Here is a 22,046-nt window from a genome sequence, read left to right as displayed (position 1 = left end):
AAGGACTAACTTGAAGGTGCAAAGAACTTGAGGAATCAAAAAGTAGACCTTCAAGATCTCCACATTGCAACCCAAGTTTGTACGATACTATGAGTGGGTGACTGAGAAACAAATGTCTTTAGATACACTTTACACTGTAAAATATTAATAGCTATACAAGCTAAAGCCCATAAACCTCATAAAATGGAAGAGGCTCCTAGAAAAATTCCCACTGTATAACTACTCATGTAGATAGTAGAGTCACATGCTGAATATGCTCCAAGTGCAGAAAGTAACTAATAATTAAATGTCTTGCATAAAGCTTTACAAGCTGCTACAATTTCTTGTTGCCTCAGCTCAGTCTTTAAATATATTATTGTTCTGCAGACTATACAAATACTCCACGTAATTAGGAATAGGAGTATTTCAACATGTTCATTGGCGTTGGGTATTTTAACTATTGTGTAGCCTGTAGCGTCCTTGTTATGCCGAAAAAATACTGCAAAGGAGCTAGTATTGCTGGCTCACAGTGAGGCGGCTGGAGGAGATTTCTCTCCTCGCGCTCCCCCGCCCCTCTCCATTGACTTAACATAGCAGCCGTTCAGTACTGAACGGCTGCTATTTACACTGAACGATCATCGTTCAGATCATCGTCCATCATTTATGCATCATGGCCTCCCTGCCCCCCTGCTGGCCGCTCTGTCAGAGAGCCAGCGATACTAGTGCCCGTGCAACAGCACAGGAGCAAGTGTATATGGGGACGAGTCACGGGCATCATTTGCCCGACATTCATCCCGTCTAAATAGGCATGCAAGGTCCATTTACACACAAAGATGATAGCTCAAGGTTCATCAGAAATTTAAGGCATTTTGCATTAGGTACTAATGATGTTAGATAATTGCTAATGTCCAGTAGCAGCTAATTAACATCATTTGCATGTTAATCAGCTGCGAGGAGATGTATTTACAGAACAGCAGGTGGTCTGTTCTTTAAATACATGTCCATTGCTCTGCCTTGGGGCTGCTGGCTAATAACTATGATATCAGCACTGCCCGCGGAGAACTCCGGATGCATGGACGATGGCTTTTATGTTGAGCTGAACTCAGGGATGGACAAAGAGTGCATGATGGGCACACATTTACACACAAAGATGATCGCTCGAAATCCGTCATTTGGATGAATTTTGAGCGATATAATCGTTGTGTGTAAATCAGTCTTTCTTTACACATGGTATTTGAAGGAACTCAATAGGGAGGCTGTTCCAAACATCTTGGAGAACTAACCAAAGATATTTTATGGATTTAGGTTCACTCAAGTCCTTCAGTCTCTTCATGTAATCCCAGACAGACTCGATGATGTTGAGATCAGGACTCTGTGGAGCCATATCATTAGTTCCAGGACTCCTTGTTATTCTTTACACTCAAGACAGTCCTCTATGACATTGTATGTTTGGGGTCATTGTCTTGCTGCAGAATAAATTTGGAGTCAGTCACCACTCTGATGGTATTACATGATGGATAACTATCTGTCTGTATTTCTCAGCATTGAGGACACCATTAATCCTGACCGAATCCCCAACTCCATTTGCTTAAATGCAGCCTCAAACGTGCAAGGAATCTCCACCATGCTTCACTACTGCCTGCTGACACTCACTATTGTACGGCTCTCCGGCCCTTTGGTGAACAAACTGCCTTCTGTTACAGCCAAATATTTCAAATTTTGACTCTGCAGTCCATGGCACCTGCTGCCATTTTTCTGCAGCCCAGTTCCTATGTTTTCATGCATATGTGAGTCACTTGGTATTGTTTCTACGTCAAAGTTATGTTTTTTTGCCACAATTCTTCTATGAAGAGCACTTCTGGACAGACTTTTATGAACAGTAGGTGGGTGTACCTGGGTTCCACTGGTTTCTGACAGTTGTGAACTGATGAAACTTCTGGACATCTTTAAATTTTGAAGGGAAGCAAGTATGAAATGTCTTTCATCTGCTGCACTAAGTTTCCTTTGCCGAGCATTTTTTCTGCAGTCCTTAATGTTGCGACTTTCTTTGTGCTTCTTCAAAAGAGCATGAACTTGAAACCCCAGTCTGCTTTAAAATCTTTGCCTAGAAAAGACCTTGCTGATGCAGTATAACTACTTTGTGCCTTGTTGCTGTGCTCAGTTTTGCCATAATTTAGGACCTGTGACATGAAACTGTCTTCCACAACCTCACCTTTGTTTTAGGAAGAGTTGGCTGTTGATCACCCAGTTTTAAGCCTCCTACACAGTTGTTTCTGTTTCAGCCAATGACTTTATTTAACCTTTCATATGAAAATGATGATCATTATCGATTGTTTGGCATAACTGGTTAATCGTAAACCTGACTATAATCCTACAAAATCCCTGACTTTGTGTAAGTGTACCTAAAAGAATTTATGCTGTTTTGAAGACAAAGGATGGTCACACTAAATGCTGATTTGATTAAGACTTCTCTTTGTATTCATTCACTTTGCATTTGGTTAATTGACAAAAATACACTATTAAAGGGATTTTTCAGGCAGCACCCACTGTCACAGCCGGGATACAGCGGGGTTGGAGCAGAAGATGTTGCTCCGACCCCTTTGTAAAGGCCAGTGTTCGTAATTGCTATGATAACCCAGGTTACAATTTATCCCTTTTTGTTGGTCAACATTGTGGTGCCCATGGAGCAAGGGAGTTATGTACTGGAGTGAAGCTATAGTGAGCTTGGTTGCCATGTATAATGGCTCCATGTAATCCCGTGGCTGATTCTATAGTATGTCTGCACTTGGTCATAAATATTAAGATATTAATTAGGTGTCTCATTATTAGAGAATGCTGCAGGCTGGTGCTTTCAGTTTTTTGAAAGCTTTGATGCATTTATGTATTGATAATAAAGCAGCAGCACTTCCCAACCCATTAACATTTTATATGGGTTTTCTAGACTCAAAGTTGGAGGACTGCAGCACATATTTTTATTTTTTAACTGCAAACTCTGGAAAACATGGAAATGCAATAAAATTCCATTGGTAATATACAAACAGGATCAATGGATTGAAATTCTGGCATTTCTAAGTAAGTGATGCTTTTATAGAATCCATCTAAAGCTCTTCCCAGGTAATTTGAAATGGTATTCCAATTTTTGATATTTTTGGAATATTAATAAAGTATGCCAGAAATGCTTGATAGTTAAGAGTCCTAGAGGTATAACTCACAACAGCCGGGAGAATGGGTCTTAACTGACCCATATTTGCTAATTCCCACCTGCCATGGTCTCCATATACTTCAGTATAAAAACAAACCCTCCCCATTGCAGTAGAGGTTATAGAAAGCGCTGAGTACTGCCTCCACGGATGCCAAAAACGAGAATTAAAATCAGTCAATATTATCACCCATGGTTCCAAAATTCTGAGCCCATTTACCTCAAAGGAGCACATAAAAGCTAAAGGCATAATTCAATGACAAAAAAAGTTGGAAAGCTGCTTAGGCTGCTGCAAAAACCTTAAAAAAAGGGTTTATTCGCCTCACTCAATCACCCGCTGTTCCTGTTCAGATGGTGGCCAGTTTCCTGTTCCTCTCTACTTCCTGTTGCACCAATCAAGTCACCAACAAAGAGACAGGTCACGGCTGAGGGTAATCATCAGTTAATTTATGCCAGTGACTAATTGCAGCAGTCACATGTCTCTATCTCCGGACATCACCCCTGGTGCACAGGAAGTAGAGCAGCAGGAGAGGCGTGGGATCAAGAGAGGTGAGTAAGGCTTTTTTAATTATTTTTTTTTAAATAGCATAGTGAGCAGGCTTAAAGAAAAATTATCACTGGATGTCCCCTTTAATATTACTTTTAATATAATTTATCAGAAAAGTTTAATCGAGAGTACTTGACACACTAGAATATATGATATTAATATAATAGCTAATATGTATTTGCCTTTTGTTTTCGTCCAGCACTTGAAATTGCCTACTGTGATCTGCAGAGCCAGCAAAATAATTCTTTACATCACACAGAGGAAATCAGTGACAACCGTCTCATCGTTCGGAGAGGACAGCCATTTTTAATTGCCTTGCAATTCAAAGCAAGGGAGTTTCAAGAAGGAAGGGATGACATAGTCTTCTCAGTGGAAACCGGCAAGTGACTGAATCTTTATCTCTAGGAAGTAATAAGTGATCTACAGAATAAATATTACTATATTAACAAAGATACGACATGACATACAAAAGGTTTATACGGCCACTTTGATATCAATCATACCTTTGTTCTTCTCTAAGGCATTATCCACCTGCTTTGTATTAACAGGACCCTGGCCTGATGAAGAATACGGAACTAAAGCTGTATTCCCCTTAAGAAAGGCTTTAGTAAGGAGGGCATGGAGTGCTGCAGTGGAAGGCAGAGGACCCAACGCCCTGATGGTGGCCATCATGCCTTCTTCTAATGCTATAATTGGGCAATATACTCTGAAGGTTCAAATCTCCAGAGGAAATACACCCATAAACTATAAGCTGGGAACGTTTGTTCTACTATTCAATCCATGGTGTACAGGTAAATATGTTAAGGAGGTTCTAAACGATGTCGGAAGTACTGAACTTAAGGAGGAATTTTCATGTTCTCACATCAGACGTGGCCATGCTGACTGTATCACAGCCTTTCTTTTGTTTATACCCACCTCCGTTCCCCAATATGGGTCTTCTTAGATTCAGCTCCCGATGCGGCGAATGTGTCAAATGCACGATCCCCCCTCACTCACTGTTAATGAGTGACATTAGACATGATTGACTGTCAGCAGTGGGTACCACCCACTTGATACATTCACAGCATTGAATGTAAACTGAGAAGAGTCCGTATAGGGGGGAAAGGGGTGTGTATAAACGAAAGAAAGGCTATGATAGAGTCAGTGGGCTGCGGCTATAAAGCTATCCAACACTAACATGAGGACATGACAGGTCCTCTTTAAACTGGGGGTTCTAACAAAGAATGGGAAGGATCTAGTAAGCATTATTAGTGTTGCGTATGCTTCTTGCTAAAACTGTTGTGATACACATTATATATTATTTATCTATTCATATCCTGCCTGAACTTGACAGATGATGATGTGTTTCTGGATAATGAACCGATGCGGCAAGAATATGTTATGAATGACTATGGATTTGTGTATCAGGGCAACCAAAAGTGGATTTCTCCCTGCCCATGGAATTATGGACAGGTAATTCATGTATTTCATTTTTCACATTTAATATCTAAAAATGCATATATATTAACCATATAAAAAGGCAAGGATCTTAAGACAAGTGTAAACTGGTAAATTAATCCTCTTCACAAGCATTAAAACATAGTGCACAGATAAGAACCTGAAACAGTTTATAAGAGGATGATCCCTCCTTTAGAACAATCAGACAAGCATGCCAAAAAGTGAATGTAGATTGATAAAATTTGACAGGGTCTATGGACCCACATACACATTTGGGAAAAGTCATTTGAGTTCAACGATTTTGGCAGGATTTTCTGACTATTCTATGTGTATGGGGGCTTCCCAACTCCCCCATGACAATGTTAGGGAGAAGAAGGGACAGATATAATGAACTTCAACATCATTGCTGCTGTTCTTCTCCTGAGATAAGTCTGGTGGCAACTCTCTCCACTCTACTTATTGCAAACACATAAATGCTTAGCTGAACCAAGCACTCATGTATATGGAGAAACTGGGAGAAATCGCTTGTGGCCGAATGAGTGTTTGGCCAGCAGCTATTGAAGGTGCATGGACCTTTCAATGGTCTGCCTTGAGAAATAAATCAACTGTAGGGTCATGCCATGCCTCATTCCTAAAATTAATGGGAAAGGAAAAGTTAAGAAGCTCCATGCCTTTCTGTCAATAGTTTTATGGGTGTATTTAGTTAAGAACCAGCACCAGGACAGTGCCCAATTTTCATTTTTGCTTTGGGGACACCTCTACTCTGTGTACAGTTTAATCTGCAACACTGAGCTGAATGTCTCAAGGTAAAAATGTTTTTGTGTTTTATGTCATTTTTATTTTATAACCTGTCTTATATTACATTAGACATAAATGGCTGCATTAAGTTGACTTTTGATTGTAGTTGGAAGATGACATCCTAGATATCAGCCTGAAGCTTCTTGATAAGAATCTGAATTACCTACAAGATGCATTTCAAGATTTATCTCACAGAAACAGCCCTGTGTATGTCAGCAGAGTAGTGTGTGCCATGGTGAGTAGGTACAGAACTATCATACAGTTTTGCATATAATTAACTAAAACATATTGTAATATGTACAGGAGGACAGATCCTTGAGAGAGCTTACAATCATTTATCATTATAGATGATATCAAACTACCTAACAAACTGAATTGTGAATAGGAGAAGGTTATGAAGAACAACCTTTAGAATGATAAAATTGTATTAGTTCATCATAGTCTGATCTAAAACTGCTTCCTCATTCTTAGTCTTGACTTTCGTCCTAGTTGCCCCCCTGATGGCTCAGCCATCTTTTTCCTAAGCTATGCAGATACTATATAGTCTACCGAGTCCATCTCTTACTTTGGTTGCCCAACTCTACTGCTGCACCAACTCTGGTGCCCAAAACTGTACACAATTCTCCACATATGGTCCACCTAGTGAATTCTGATCGAGCCCCTTTAATGCTTTGACTGTATAGGGTGTTGAGTATCACCTTTTTCCCCAATCTCATGTACAATATTTCTTTAACAACTGATTCTTAAAATTATAGATAAACTCTAATGATGACAATGGGGTCTTACAAGGAAACTGGAGTGAAGATTATTCAAATGGAGTCCCTCCCTCTGAATGGAATGGGAGTACTGCTGTTTTGCGACAGTGGTATAAGAGGGATTATAAACCTGTTAAATATGGCCAATGCTGGGTCTTTGCAGCTGTAATGTGTACAGGTAAACAAATAATGATGTATGATCAAACAGAAATATTATATATTTGCAGTATATAAAAAATTCTAGTATTGTATTGGTTTTCAGATACACAATGCAGTATTTTGGCTTTACTGTATATAGAGCTGGGGTGTTAAACTCATTTTCACTGAGGGCCACACGGGCCTTATGGTTGCCTTCAAAGGGCCAATTGTAATTGTAAGACTGTATAGTAAGGGCTTGTTCACACGAGTGTTTTTGTGAATGTAATAAGTAGTGAATAGAACGCATTCATTTAAATGGGTTTGTTCACGTGAGCATATTTTTCACGCAATGTGCGATCCTGTAAAAAACATACACAGCATGACCTAGTTTTTTGCATACTACACACCTCAATAGGCTATTGAAGCGAATGGGCTGGTGCAAATACATAGTGAAACCTGCATATTCGCTGCATATATGTGAACCATTGATCTGCGCTCTTTTTTGCGTGTGCAAAAATGCAATGTACTTGAACACACAAAGATGTGCCAAAGCAGCCAAAAAACGCGGTTGCAAGCAGTTTTTATTAACGCAAATGCGCAGTGTACTTGCGAAATCAAAATGCACTTATACCTATGTCAGCAAACTCTAATAGTGACCCCATAGTGGCTGCAGTAATAATAGTGTCCCCCATAATGGCCGCAGTAGTATTAGTGATCTCATTAATAGTGACCCCCATAGGGGCCCCAGTAATAATAGTGACCTCCATAATGTCCCCAGTAGTAATTGTGTACCCTGTATTGTACCCACTAGTAATTAGTGACCCCCATAGTGGTAGACGCCGGGAAAGAGAGGTCAGCAGTCAGGCTGGGTTAGTGGAATGCTGCATGGTTTAGTGCACAGCTGTCGGACCACATAAAATGAGGTGGCAGGCTGAAATCAGCCCTCAGGCCTTGTGTTTGACATGTGTGACACAAAGAAAAGAATAGACCACTTCAAAATGCCTTTCTGCTTTTCTTATGGTTCTGGATAATGCCAGTGAGTACAGAAGGGGCTAGCCTAGTACCCATTTGCCACCTCTACTCCCTTTCCATGCTCTTGTACTAATTTTCTATCTCTTGTTTGCTATAGCGAAAATAGTCCTTCACAGGCTCTGAACACCCAATACAAACGGGATGGGACTAGCCTTGACAGGTTCCTATCTTTCCAAGGATCCCAAAGTAGTCATATCATATGTACTGTATACCATTGGCTCAATGCAAACATAGGTCTTATAGGCAAATTGTGCTGCTAATCCCGATATTTCCTTCCGCTTTTTCTTCCGGTATTTTCAGCCACATCTGTGACAGTACCTTCGGCCGGAGGTTTCCGACACAGATGTGAAACCATCCTTAATTATAATGCTAATTAATTATAATTAAAGGTGGTTTCACATCTGTGTCGGAACCTCCGGCCGAATGTACTGTCACAGATGCGGCTGAAAATACCGGAAGAAAAAGCGCAGCATGGGTGTAAGTAACATACCCATTGGTAAGTAACCAATGGGTGTAAGTAGCATAGCCTCGTCATCCTTTTCTTTTTAATCTGCCATCAAATGCTCATTTTATAAGTATTTTAGATATATAAAGTTATAGTGTTGCCAAGAAAAACAGACATTGAGATGGTAGAGTGGCTGTGAAATCACCAGTGCCCCCAATCAGTGATCGGCAGCTTCAAAGCATGTTCGCCATTACCGCTCGACCACTTCAGCACCCGCACAATGTATAAGGTTATTTGTACTGGCAACCTTCTGCACCCCAGAAAATTAAAGCAGGAGGGCACAGAACCCTATACTTCTCTTCTGAGTGGGTGGGCACCAGAATGGGCAGGCACGGAGACATCATTGCTCCGTACCTACAGTTAATAGCTGCAGCGCGCTGACTAACTTAAGGGTGGTAATTAAACTGCCCTTGCTTCGAGGTTATACAACAGTAGTTGTTTTTCCTGGCAGCCTTGGATAGACGTGTTTTTATGACCTTTACCATTAAAAAATGTATTTTCTTATATTCTCTGTGGTCGTAGACACGTACCTGGATGTTCAGGTAGATCATTAAAAAAGCGCTATATAAATAAGTGGACAGAATAATCCAGCTTTGCCTTTTTTTCTCCAGTAATGAGAAGCTTAGGAATTCCAACACGTGTCGTCACAAACTTTAATTCTGCTCACGACACAAATAACAACCTGATTGTTGATGAGTATTATGACACAACCGGAAAAAAACTTCCTCAAGAAAGTTCTGACAGCATCTGGTAAGGCACTCAAGATAAAAGACATCAAAGTCTTGTACAAGAACGTTGTTTGAGTAAATTTACCTATCAGATATTCATAATTATGTGCCTACTGTCTGCATTTCCAAAAGGAATTTATACAAATGTTTCACCTTTCTAGGTAACTATGGGAATCCATATATCTACTGCTACCTGTTGGAAATGTGTAGAACATGTACATACAATATTCAGGGAGAGCAAGTTTTTCCTACATTGGGCTACTATTGTGTTTCCCTGAAAACAAGACCCTGTCTTATATTAATTTTTGCCCCCAAAAAGGCAATTTTTAATCCTCGCATTGCAGCTTGCCCTTAAACAGTGCTAGTGGAAAGGTTGTCATAGAACAACATGTGTGGGACTTTCTTCCGAGAGCTCGCACTCTCGCATCGCACTGAAAACGTGCAATTACCTCACCAGTGGAAAGGAGCCCGTAGGGTGAATGCAGATGGCCAGGTCGGATTCCGACTGCGAGATTCTCGCAGCGGGATGCGACTCATGCCCCTGCATTGACCTCTCGCTTACCCGTCCGGCATCTTCTCTTTCTGCTCTGCGATGTTCCGGCTGGCGCACAGCCGCACATGCATAATGCAGAGCCAGCGCATCAACACTGAAATAGGGCATGCCGTGATTTTGTTACCGCACGAGTACAGTGTAAACAGCAGCCATTCAGTATTGAACGCTGCTGTGTTAAGTGAACAGATAGGGATGGGGGAGCACGAGAAGTGAAATCTGCTCAAGCCGTCCTGCTGCAAGCCAACGATACTCGCTCCTGTGCAATGGCACGGGAGCGAGTACATGCGGAGACGAGTGTCGAGCATTGTTTGCCCGACAGTTGTCCCATGTAAATGGGGCTTTAGTTAGCAGACATGGGGGCCAGTGTTAGGCCCTAGGCTACCATAGCAATTATTGATATCCAGTGATCTAATCACCTGGGAGCCCAGAAGCCCATTCTTTCTGCAAACAACGTAGTAGGCAAGGGCTTATATAGTCAGGATCTGACTGAACTTCTTCCCACTGACAACATAGATCAGGTGTATATATTTTACAAATCCCAACACCTAGGAGGCTTATTGCATTACAGTCAACATCCCAACCCATTGATAACACAGTAGTGTGATGGATGTCCTGGACTCCAAGCGTCGTAGTTAATACATAGTAGGAAAAAAAAAGTAGGCAAACATCCCAAACTTCAGAGGAGTGCTGAATCTCAATCATCTTTACTACAGTAGCTCACTGACTAGTAGCCCGCACAATTTCTCTACATGATGTGGATCTCACCCTGTTTAGTCAATTTGCAACTAAATAGATGCTGATTGGTGGTCTGGGAATTGCTGCCTGTATGCATCACATCGATTGGTTGAAATACTGAACACTTCTCCCCAGGTGCTGTTTGACTCATTCGTTTCCCAACAGACATATGGCAAGTTCAGTCGCAGAACAGTGACAGGAGACTAGTTGCAAATGGCAACAACGATGTAAATTCTTGTCGGTGTTTGGAGCCATAGTATATACATGTCGACTGCTGGTTATGCCCACGACTTAGCTAATGAAAAAGGCCCTGGACAGAAAAGTTTGAAAAGCCTTTAGACTATTGTTTATGATGTAAACAAAGATTATGTGAAAACTTTTTTTTTCAGTGCTTCACTGAAAGAGATGAAAGTTATATAAAATGTTATAACAATGGGGCAGATTCACACAAACTGAAGCAGAAAATTGTCCTAATACTTTGCACCATATTTATTTTGTTTTTTAGACACTTTCTGACACATTGTTCGCTAAATCAGTCAAAGGGGTATGGCTTCATGAAGAAGTCTGAATACAACATGGTACCCCAAAAATTGTGCCAACATTTTGGCTCAAAATTTGGTATAAGCTAAGCTAAAGATGTGCCAGATTTGTCATCCAGCATGAGCCATAAACTGTGATAAATTTGGTGCATTTTAAGACTGTCTTAGCTTGCACTCGATAATTATTAGATAATATTAGTAAATCTGCCCCATTATGTTTTTCTTCACTAGGAATTTCCATGTATGGTGTGAATGCTGGATGGCAAGAAGAGATCTACCACGAGGCTATGGAGCGTGGCAGGTCGTAGATCCAACGCCCCAAGAGACAAGCAATGGTGGGAGCTGGATAACATCAACCTTCAAGTCATTACTAAGGCTCATGTGTTAACTTCTTTTTTTGTCTTCCAATAGGAATCTATTGCTGTGGCCCTGTCCCTGTGAAAGCCATAAAAGAAGGAGAGTTGCAGTTCGGCTATGACGGTCCCTTTGTGTTTTCCATGGTGAATGCAGACTGTGTGACGTGGACAATATACGGCACAAAGAAAGAAAAACATTTCCGGGACACACGTTGGGTTGGGAAACGCATTAGTACAAAGCGCGTAGGAACAGATGAACGTGAAGATATCACACAAACCTATAAGTATGACGAAGGTATGACACATATATATAGGAATTATTAAAATGTATACCATCAACTTAATCAATATTCATGAAAATCCAGCCCATCGATCTTATGATATGTTTTTGCTTGATAAATTAGTAGGTTCAAAACAGCAAAAGTTACATTTTTGGTGCCCCTCTCTAGATTGCAAATCTTCCAGACTGAAGTTGATCATGGGAGTCCCAATGCTACTCCATTGTCTTCCTGCATAGGAATGGCCACTTATCATATTCTGTGACTCTGGATAAGGCATGAGGGAACCAATTGGACCTCTCCCCATTATTATGTTATTAAGCTCTAAAAGTGCATTTTACACAGGAACCATGGCCTCTCCTATTACATATATACTTCTATCATACTATATTCATTGGAGATTTTTACATTATTCTTAGGAGTTTGGTTATTTTCTTATTGAACTGGCACCAGTTGCATTTCGGCAGCAGAGCCATATAAGGCCTCATATCTGCACGCCCTTGACCTGACAAGCATGAAATATGGTTACACGGTTAGCAAAAGAGCCCCAAGCCCAATGGACATCTGCACATGCTGGCCCCAGCCCTGCCCTGGGCATTGACTAAAATAACTGATATATGCATGGCTATTGTTAGTAAATATATGTTTATTTTTTATGTGTATTTTTGTTTTAAAGTATAGGAGTTGGATGTTGGCATTAGAAAAGTAATGTGGAGGTACTCTGAAAAACATCTAGATGTGTAGTAAGGATGCCTAGATGTGTGGAGCCAGTGTTGACCAAATGGCAAACCAAAATTAAAGCCAACCCTAATTTGGCCTTTTAGATAACACAGCAATGAACCTGAAAGCCAGTAGAGCAAAATGTGATTGTTCTCAGCGAGAGAAAGCAAGTAATCTTGTAGCTAACAAAATACATGAGGTTATAAGCGAGCTTTTGAACCTACTCAGGGTTTTTTCTTTATGCCTTAGGAAGAACCCTGCGTTGGTTCGAAAGCTCACTATAACATCATGTATTTTTGTTAGCCATTAAAAGGTATCATATCTACAAGATTACTTGGTTTCGCTCGCTGAGAACAAGCAATAAACATAGAATGACTTTAAGAATTGCTAATGTACACAATATTATTAATTCAATTTTATGCCACTTTTGCCAATTTTCAAAAACGTTGGGGGGGGCAGAGTATTTTCAGCCTGACAAATTTATATAATAAATACTCCAGAAATGGGTCTAAATTGTATCACAAATCTATGGCAGCTCATAGCTGGCGCACAGGAGCCAAAGATGCGTCAAACTTATTTAAAAACGTGGGTTTTTTTCTTTTCTTTCAAATTTGGCCTATCTTCCTCCAGCACACTTCTGATTAAGGCTGTTGTATAAAACACTCATCTTAATAAATTCCTTTCGAAGGAGTTTCTTGAAAACCTAAAAACTCATAACCTGTACATAACCCTAGAAGGGATCAGATCAGGATGTGTAAGAAAATGCCATTTGTTATTGTCGACTTATTAAGTATTATTTACTATATTAAAAAGGAACGACTGAAGAAAGGGAGTCTTTCCTGAAAGCTGTGCAAAGCTTAAAGAAAGGAAACGTAATGTTAACTTCGAATGGAGCTTCCCACAGTAACACCACCAATGGATTTTCTTCTAATGGCATGTCATCTCCACATGAACCAGTTCCAGATCGTGATCATCTGAACCATCCACTGACAGAGGCTAAATTACTCATGAAGTTTAGGCTGACAGAGTCTCCACAGATTGGGCAAACCATCAATTTAGCCTTATTGTCTGTTAATTTGCTCTCTGTTGCCAAAACATTAAAGTTGAGCTTTAGTGGACAATCCTTGAAGCACACGGGGAAACCTGGTGTCCAGTTCTGGAAGGACTCCAAGTATATTGACCTTGGACCTAAAGAAGGTAAAGTAAATCAATTCTACCTATTCAATACATAAATGTCTTACATTCGCCAGACATGTAGATGGACTTCTGTGGACGGGACATATGTCAAAAAAGTATCGGTTTGGCATATATTTGGCTGGATGCTGTTGGCAAACCTTTTTTCAACTGTATTTAAGTGTACAACTAACTCTTCCAATACAAGGGCATTTAGCTACAAAGTAACAAACATATTCTGAGCAGCACACATTTGTTTCCAATAGGAGTTAATGGCAGATGTATGCAAACTGTTAAGCCTACAGTTGCACGTGTCGAGTCTGTACATGTAGCAACTTCTGAACTGAACTCAATAGAGACAGAATATACAAAGGCATGATTTCTGCAAGTAGCATACATAAGACTCCCAGAAATGGAATAGAGGGAAAAAAGACAGCAGAGAGTGCATTGCATTAAATCTGGAGACAAAATAACCCTATAGCCTCCAAAATTGTTGTCTATTGTTGCCCTCAATCATACCACTCATCACAAAATAAGGCTGGTTATACAGAATTATGGAGAGTCCCCAAGGAATCTGACTTAAAATGTCCTTTAATTAAAATGTCCTTCTACCTGATAAGCAGCATTGGGATGTGGGGCTCAGTTAAAGTAGGAGAAGCAACTCTGAGGGACAAACTGGTTCCCTACACGTAAAATAGTGTACAGAATTTTAGAAACAACACTCCTCTTGACCCACGTCACAGGCCTATCACCAACCAAGCCAGAAACCTACTGCACACTGATGAGGGGCAAACACCCTGAAACAGCTGTCTGTGCATGGTTTTCTGGCTTGTTTTCCTATTCCCAATCATTGTTTTACAGACTTGTTATAAAGTCATACATTGATTTGAAGGAAAAACCAATAGGTGGCGCTGCAGAAGTATTGTTCCATCTTCCTTATTTGCATGAATTTTAGAAAAGAATATTTATAAGCACATTGTTTATTACTGGTCTAAGAGGTGCTTTAAAACAGAGAGCCTTATCTACAAGACATATTGATTTTATCAAGGACTAGCACTAAACATGATTGGTATACATCACCAATAGACTATACAGCCATTAGTAAATGTACATAACCTGCAGTCCAGGAACACATGCTAGCTGCGATGCCATTCTTTGCCCACCTAAACCATCTGGAAATGAAAATGCTTTTCTGTAGGTGGTTGCTCACATGTAGTTTCCATGTCAGGGAGGAGTGGTGGCACACAGTTCAGGAGCAGGGATGGGTAACTACCAATGGTGCACTATTTGGCCATCCCAGAGTCCTCATATATCAGGAGAATGGGGTTGCTTGACTGCTGTTCGGCTCTTGAGAAAGCAGTAGGAGTTAGAGGTGCCCGTCGTCTCTGCATATTGTAGATTATAGGAGCTGTAAAATGTTACATTGTTCCCCGACATCCATAATCTACAATGGAGAGAGTAACATACATACATCTCTTTCTCTGCCGTGCTAATTGAAAAAGAAGAGGACCCCAAATCTCCCAACAGGTGGGGGTGCCTGGGAAATGTTACCTGCACCTATCAGACATTTTTGGTATTCACATTAGATATGCCATCATTGTCTGAGTATCATTGTCCAATAGTTACATTGTAACGTAGCATGAAAGGCTGAAAATATTTCAGCCTGTTACCCTTCAATTTTGGCAAAACCCCCTAATGAGGAAGAAGCCATTTTTCCTCATTTTAGGGGGATAGATTTTTTTCCCAACTCCAATCTGGAAATCAGAATAATCCCTTGATTAATAACCCGTGTGTGTTTTTTGCAACCCTTGGGAGTCATTCAATATGGCCAGAAAAAGTTGTGCACCCCTGCTGTAGACTGTGAACTATAGCATGGGAATCAATAAGATAAAATAAGGTAAAAAAGTAGTTAAGGTGCAAACACAGTCTTAGGAAAAGTTATCTTGGGCCCCTACATAAAGGTTTGAGAATACAACCCTTTCCCACTCTGGGTCCCTGACGTTTTGAAAGATAGCTGACATGTGCAATCAATTATTTACTTTCCCCGTTACCTCCTTTCCCCATCAATCATTAACATTTGTATTTATAATACACACTACTGGTTTTCCTCAACCCCCATTCTCTTCACATGTGCACCTCTCAATGCAGGACCTTGGTAGAAACTCTCCCTCATATCTGTAGAAGGGTCCACCAACTCTTGAGGCTCCTCAACTGCCTCCATCCCTTACTTTTCTTACTTAGTAGGATAAAGCTCTGTTTGGTTACAGTTGGCTGGCGCCTGTTACATAGTAAGCGTCTTTTTACATGGCAAGATAAATTGGAATGACCACGCAGTTAATAATGATGTAATGATCGTATATCATTAATTTGCCATGCATTTACACTGAGCAATTATTGGGTAGTTTCAGTCGGTCATTGGAACATGACCGCACCTCTAGTCAAGTCCCTTAGACTTGCGGCAGACAAACAGTGATTTTAGGTCCACATGCAAGACCCAGTCAGCATGAATCTAACATTTTATCACTGATTGTTCAGTCGCTGCACACATTTACACCTAGCAAATATCGAGCAAATCAATCAAGCTAACGATTATTTGCACAATCACTGTGCCATGTAAACGCACCCTATGACTCTATACCTGTGCGACAGTCACTATTTCCTTAAAAATGCAAATACAAAAGAGCTCTTTATACACTTGTACCTCCAGAATGGTAGCAAGGATAGAAGAAATTCTGCTATACCCTCACCTGTTACAGCCATTTCTGAGGAAAGGGCTGCGTCCCCGAAACACATTAAATATTGGCTGTTTTTTAACCTTTAATAAAGAAGTGGGTAAAACTACCTATTTGAAAACCATTTTATAAGAGTTGCACCTTTATGTCCTTTATGTCCACACATTTTTATGATTCTTTTCAATCTACATACTCCATAAGAACCCTTGAATGTTGCATTATAATCTGACTAATAAGTTTCTGTTTGTCTGAACTGTTATTGATGATTTGGTCCATACTATTTGCAGAAAAATGGCTCTTGTTGCAAATTCCATATTCAAAGTATGGAAAGTACCTTGAAGATGATAACTTGATAAGAGTGACTGCCGTGGGGGAGCAGAACGTAACCTGGGAGAAAGTTCTGGTAGAAAAGGATATCAACCTAGCAATGCCGCAAATCCTAATTAATGTAAGATGTTTATGTTATTAGATATAATCTGTACGGTGAACCAGATGGAATTGGACTGTGCACAAGAGTACGTGTAGGTTCCTCAATAATGTCTGTATTGAAACAACCATCCGGGGCTATACATACGCTGTAAAGTGATGCTTGCAGTCATAGGAATACACTGAGTACAAGAGACTTTCATCAAATTTTCATATAAATGTAATGTAACAAATACATTCTTTGTAAAAAAAAATCAAGCACCTAGAAGGAGTTGTCATTTGGCTGCAAAACTTAGCATGCGTTTGCATCTCAGACAGATATGCAAATGATGAGAGTTGTGGCGTGGTTAGATGAACGGTCTTGCCACCTGAAGCCCTAAACGTGGTTCCACCCTTGGCCTATAAAAGGCTCTCAGAGGCTACTTGTGTGTAGTGACCTCTTCTTCCGCTTGTGTAGAGCTTGTTGATCACTAGACGCCTCTATGATGCAATAGAAGAGATTTCGTCCCAGTTAGCAGAGTTTGAGAGGGAGGCATTATTGGAATGCAAGACTATGGATAGTTGTGTCAATAAATTGCCTGGCCCCTGGGCCATTCTGACCAGGCCAAGAGAGAGGTGGCACCATCATTACAGATCTCTGAGTCTGTCGGAACCATTTCCAGGCACTTGGCTGTAAGACAATTAGTCTCTTACATGCACTGCCTTCGACACCCACCATCACCTCCATTTGGACTGGTGTCATGAACAATAAAACTGGACTTTTATGGGACTTTTACAGAGTGGAAATGGGCTGTCTTTGGCGACAAATTCAGACTCATTTTGGGCACTGACAATGGCCGCGTTCGTATTTGGAGGCTGAGTAGTGAGCACCTCAATCCTGTCTTTGCTGTGAAGTGGCACACTGCCCTCACTGCTGGTGTTATGATCTAGGAGGCCATAGCATACGACAGTCGGTCCACCCCTAGTAGTGGTACAAGGGACAATGACATCTCAGCGATATGTTCAGGACATCCTGCAGCCACCTGGGTTCCTCTTATGGCAGCTTCCAAGAGGCATTTTCCAGCAGGATAATGCTCGGTCGCACACACAAGGGGGTTACAGGAATGTCCCCACAACATTGTCACACTTCCATGGCTGCCTGGTCATCAGATTTATCACCAACAGAACATGTAATGGACCATCTGGGATGATAGCAAAGGTGGAGCAATATGCCACAGGATAACAAACGGAAGTTCTATGCCTCCATGTCCACCTTTATCACATGTTTTATCCAAGCTCAAGGCGGCCCTACAAGGTATTAGAACCCTTCATGGCCACCCGTATCACATCTTGTATCCAAGCAAAACGCTATCCAACAGGGTAGCAGAGCCTCCATGCCTGCCCGTATCACATTTTGCATCCAAGCTAAAGGCCACCCAACAGAGTACTAGAGCCTCCCTTCAAGTGTTCAGTTTTCTGCAATTAATTAACCTTTCTCTCTGATATTCTAATCGCTTATGTTGTCTGGTCAGAACAGCCCAGGTGGTGGGCAGTTCGTTTATACGACCATCCAGCTTCTCGCATTCTAATAATGTGCCCCCCTCTAACTCTGTTAACTATGCAAAGTCTCTTCGATTGTGTCATAGAGGGTTCTAGTGGTCAACAAACCCTAAAGAAGTAGAAAAAGCGGCTAACCACAAACAAGTAGCATCTGAGAGCTTTTTTATAGGCCAAGGGTGGATACACTTTTAGGGCTTCAGGTGGCAATACCGCTCATCTAATCACACCACAACTCTTATCATTAGCAGATCTGCCTGAGATGGAACTGCATGAGTTTTGCAGCAAAATGACAACTCCTGTTAGGTACTTGATTCTTTTTGACAAAGAGCGTATATCAATTCAAAACATAAAGAAGTATAAAAATAGTAACCAAGGGTACAGAAGGTAAAACGTATATAAAAAGAAATAAAAACAAATGAACATTGAGCGAGACAAAGGTCTTGAGAAACATTCTTTTTGAGGCGGCTCTCACACAGGCGATAGTGAAAACGTTGTTTGTAAACACAGAATGTTTACTAGGGCAGAACTGTTTTATATAGCGTTTAGGCTGGGTTCACACATGGCGGATCTGCCACAGAAATTTCGCAAGAAATTTTGCTGCGGCAAATCCGCCTGCTGTCACTTATCTGGGGATTAGCCAGCCATGTGGACGAGATTTGTCAAAAATCTCATCCACACTGGACGGCCAATCTGTCGCAGCAAAGCCAGCATTAGCTGGTGCTGCAGAGCGCTTTCCCCGGCCGCAGCATGTCTATTTTTTTTCTTCCATTGCAGCCACGCTTCTCTCTATGGGAGCGCCAGCCGCAACAGGAAAGCATGCGGCAAATCCGCTCCAAAACCCACAGCTAAGTGCAAGTTTTTAAGCTGCGCTTTCCCAGCGGAAATCCCGCGTTTTTTTGCTGTGGCAGAACCGTGAGATTTCCTGCGGGATTCCACCCTGTGTGAGCCCAGCCTTAGTGTCACAGTGTGAGCATTTGTCTGCATTGGTACTTCGCTTTAAGCGCAGTAACAACACAGGCAAAGTAAGCCGATGATGTCACCATTTAAATTTTCCCTCCCGCTGACATAGAGCGCAGCATTCAAAAACGGGGTAAAACACTGTACACAGCATTCTACCGTGTTTTTGACATAGTTGAAAACGCTTCCCATCGATTTCAATGGGGGACACATCGTGTTTCAAAATGCTGAAACGCCCAAAAATAGAACAGACAGAGCTCGAAAAACGCATAGGTGGAAACTCTGTGTTTTCAATAGGGCTTCTCAGATGAGCATTCAATCAATGGAGGCATTTTACTGCAATTAGCGTGGCCTTTGAAACACTGAAAAAATGGGCTGTTTGAGCGAGGCTTAAGGCTATTTGCACACGGAGTGAAAAAAACTTGCATCTGAGCCCACACAGGAGTCCACATATGAACATCTGCTATTTTCATCCAAGAATCGGACAAGAATAGGTCATGCTTCAATGTATTTTTTTTTACTCTGACTTTCTTTCCAAGTAAAAAGAAGCCCATATAACCTTTTTGGGATTTTTGGAACATTTTTGCAGTCCACAAATCATACAGAAAAATTGTACATGTACCCCAAAAAGAACAAAAGTCTAGAGCTTTACCAGGAGAGATGCATAGGGGTGGTGTAGGTGCCTCGTAAAGCTCTGGACATTGTTTAACCCCTTAACGACCAGCCCATAGTGTTTTTACGTCCTCCCGAAGTGGGCTCTATTCTCTGAGGACGTAAAAACATGCTTCCTGCAGAGAATAGTGCCCCTCGGGCTGTGGACGTGACAGCTCCATGCTGTCGGTGTCCGGAGGTAGCTGACAGCATGGAGCTGTCATCCCGGGCTGTTCGGAGCCCCCCCCGGCATTGCGATCGGCGCTATGCAATGGATAGCGCCGATCGCAAAAAAAGTAAATAAAAGTGCCCAAAAAGTTAAAGATTCAGCTGCTCTGATGGATCGGATCCATCGGAGCAGCTGAAATTACTCACCGAGGTCTGGCACGCTGCTCCCCGCTCTCCTGCCGCTCCGGGGCCCGAAGCCGGTCTTCTGCGCATGCGCGCCAGGCGGCATTACGTCAGCCGCATGCGCAGAAGGCCCGGCGGCGCGGGAGATTTAAAATCTCCTGGCTCCCGGCTCCTGTAGGTAGCCGGGAGGCAGGAGATGTCAGCGGGGACTGCGGTGAGCGGTCCCCGGTACCGCGATCGCCGTTATCCAATGGTTAGCGGCGATCGCGAAAAAGTTTAAAAAAAGTCAGTTTCACCTCCCCTCATGGATCGGATCCATGAGGGGAGGTGAAAATACTCACCCCCAGTCCTCAGCGGTGTCCCGATGTCCCGGGACCCGAATCCCCGTCTGCGCATGCGCGCCCGATGATTGACATCGGGCGCGTGCACAGACAGGCTCGAGCCCCGGGAAATTTAAAATCCCTCTGCTCCTGGCTGCCATGTGTAGCTAGGAGCAGAGAGATTATACCGGGGACATGATCACTGTCATCCAATGGATGACAGTAATCATGTAAAGTGAAAAAAAAGTGTAAAAAAGTAAAAAAAAAAAAAAGTTAAAAAAAAGTTTTTAAAAGTTTAAAAAGCGTACGTTTCATCTCCCCTCATGGATCATATCCGTGAGGGAGGATGAAAGTACGTACCTAAGGCCCCCAGATTTATCCGCGGACCTTACCACAGCTTCTGCACACGCGCCCGTCGCCAAAATGGCGGGCGCATGCGCAAAAGCTGTGGATTGCCAGGATAATTTAAATTCTCCCTGCTCCTGGCTACAAAACGTAGCCAAGAGCATGGAGATTTAATGGGGGTCCGCGGTGAGCGGTTCCTGGTCACGTGTTCGCCATTATCCAATAATGGCGATCACGTAAAAGTAAAAAAAAAAATTTGAAGTTTCATCTCCCCTCACTGATGCGATCGGTGAGAGGAGATGAATCTTTTTACCGGAGGCCTGCGTATTTGAATCCCGACGCGATCTTCCTCCGTGGACCTTCCAGGATTCTGCACATGCGATTGCCGGCAAAAAGCCGGACACATGCGCAGGAGTCAGGGAGCCCAGGAAACTTAAAATCTCCTTGCTCCCAGCGACCAATGGTCACCGAGAGCCTGGAGCAGTGACGGGTGGCCTCGTTGAGCGGTCCCCGGTCACGTGATAAAAAGGTAGCGATCTACCTTAGGCCGGTCTCACATGACCGGATAGGAATGACGGATTCCGCATGCGTCTGATCCGTGGTATTATGCAGATCAATCGCATTGGATTACACAATTCCGCTCACATTAGCGGGTCGGAATTGCGTAATCCACTCGCAGAAAAGAGAACGCAGCAGGTTCTATTTTACTGCGGATATCGGCAACATGGAGCCCATTGTGCTCCATGGTCGGGGATATACCCGCTGCCCATACACAACTACATTGTATACGGGCTGCGGGTACCCGCGTCATCGCTAAGCGATGGTGCGGGAAATACAAACAAAAAAAAGGTGTATTGTGCATGACCGCCTGTGTGAGTAGGCAGTTATGCGCAGTACATTACGCAGCCGTACGCAGGGTCACAGCCGGGCTCACAGATGGGATCCGCTGTGGGCCTCCGCAAGCGGATTCCGCCTGCACCCGCGTGAGCCCGGCGTTATTCAGACCGCTACCTGTGATACGTATTTTACAAGAAGCCCGGGAACGCTCGCTTTCCTGCAGTTCCAGGAGCACCTTGTTGAGCGCCTTCTGTGTGAGACCGCCGCACCTCATCAAGCTTACGGAGACTCACGGAACGCCACTTTTTACACCCCATACCCGCCACTGAGGTCATGAAATACCCCCAAAAAGCATGAGAGTAGGGGGGGGGGGATACCCGGTTTTATTGCCCCATGGGCCCATTCCAACCAGCCTC

General features: G+C 42.3%; 1 protein-coding gene across 1 annotated transcript in view; it reads left to right on the top strand.

Annotated features, from left to right (window-relative positions):
- Positions 1–22,046, top strand: part of LOC136588578 (protein-glutamine gamma-glutamyltransferase 5-like) — a 34,359-nt gene that overhangs the window by 5,223 nt on the left and 7,090 nt on the right. The window contains exons 2-11 of the mRNA XM_066587921.1: positions 3,925–4,104; positions 4,274–4,516; positions 5,059–5,177; positions 6,067–6,195; positions 6,716–6,893; positions 9,002–9,140; positions 11,177–11,280; positions 11,357–11,596; positions 13,113–13,496; positions 16,492–16,652. Of these exons, the coding sequence (XP_066444018.1) occupies positions 3,925–4,104; positions 4,274–4,516; positions 5,059–5,177; positions 6,067–6,195; positions 6,716–6,893; positions 9,002–9,140; positions 11,177–11,280; positions 11,357–11,596; positions 13,113–13,496; positions 16,492–16,652 (1,877 nt within the window). The remainder of the gene's footprint in view (positions 1–3,924; positions 4,105–4,273; positions 4,517–5,058; positions 5,178–6,066; positions 6,196–6,715; positions 6,894–9,001; positions 9,141–11,176; positions 11,281–11,356; positions 11,597–13,112; positions 13,497–16,491; positions 16,653–22,046) is intronic.

Source organism: Eleutherodactylus coqui, chromosome 13, assembly GCF_035609145.1.
Source record: "Eleutherodactylus coqui strain aEleCoq1 chromosome 13, aEleCoq1.hap1, whole genome shotgun sequence".
Lineage (NCBI taxonomy): Eukaryota > Metazoa > Chordata > Amphibia > Anura > Eleutherodactylidae > Eleutherodactylus > Eleutherodactylus coqui.
Note: the sequence above shows the minus strand (reverse complement) of the source record. Positions and strands in the feature narration are given on the sequence as shown.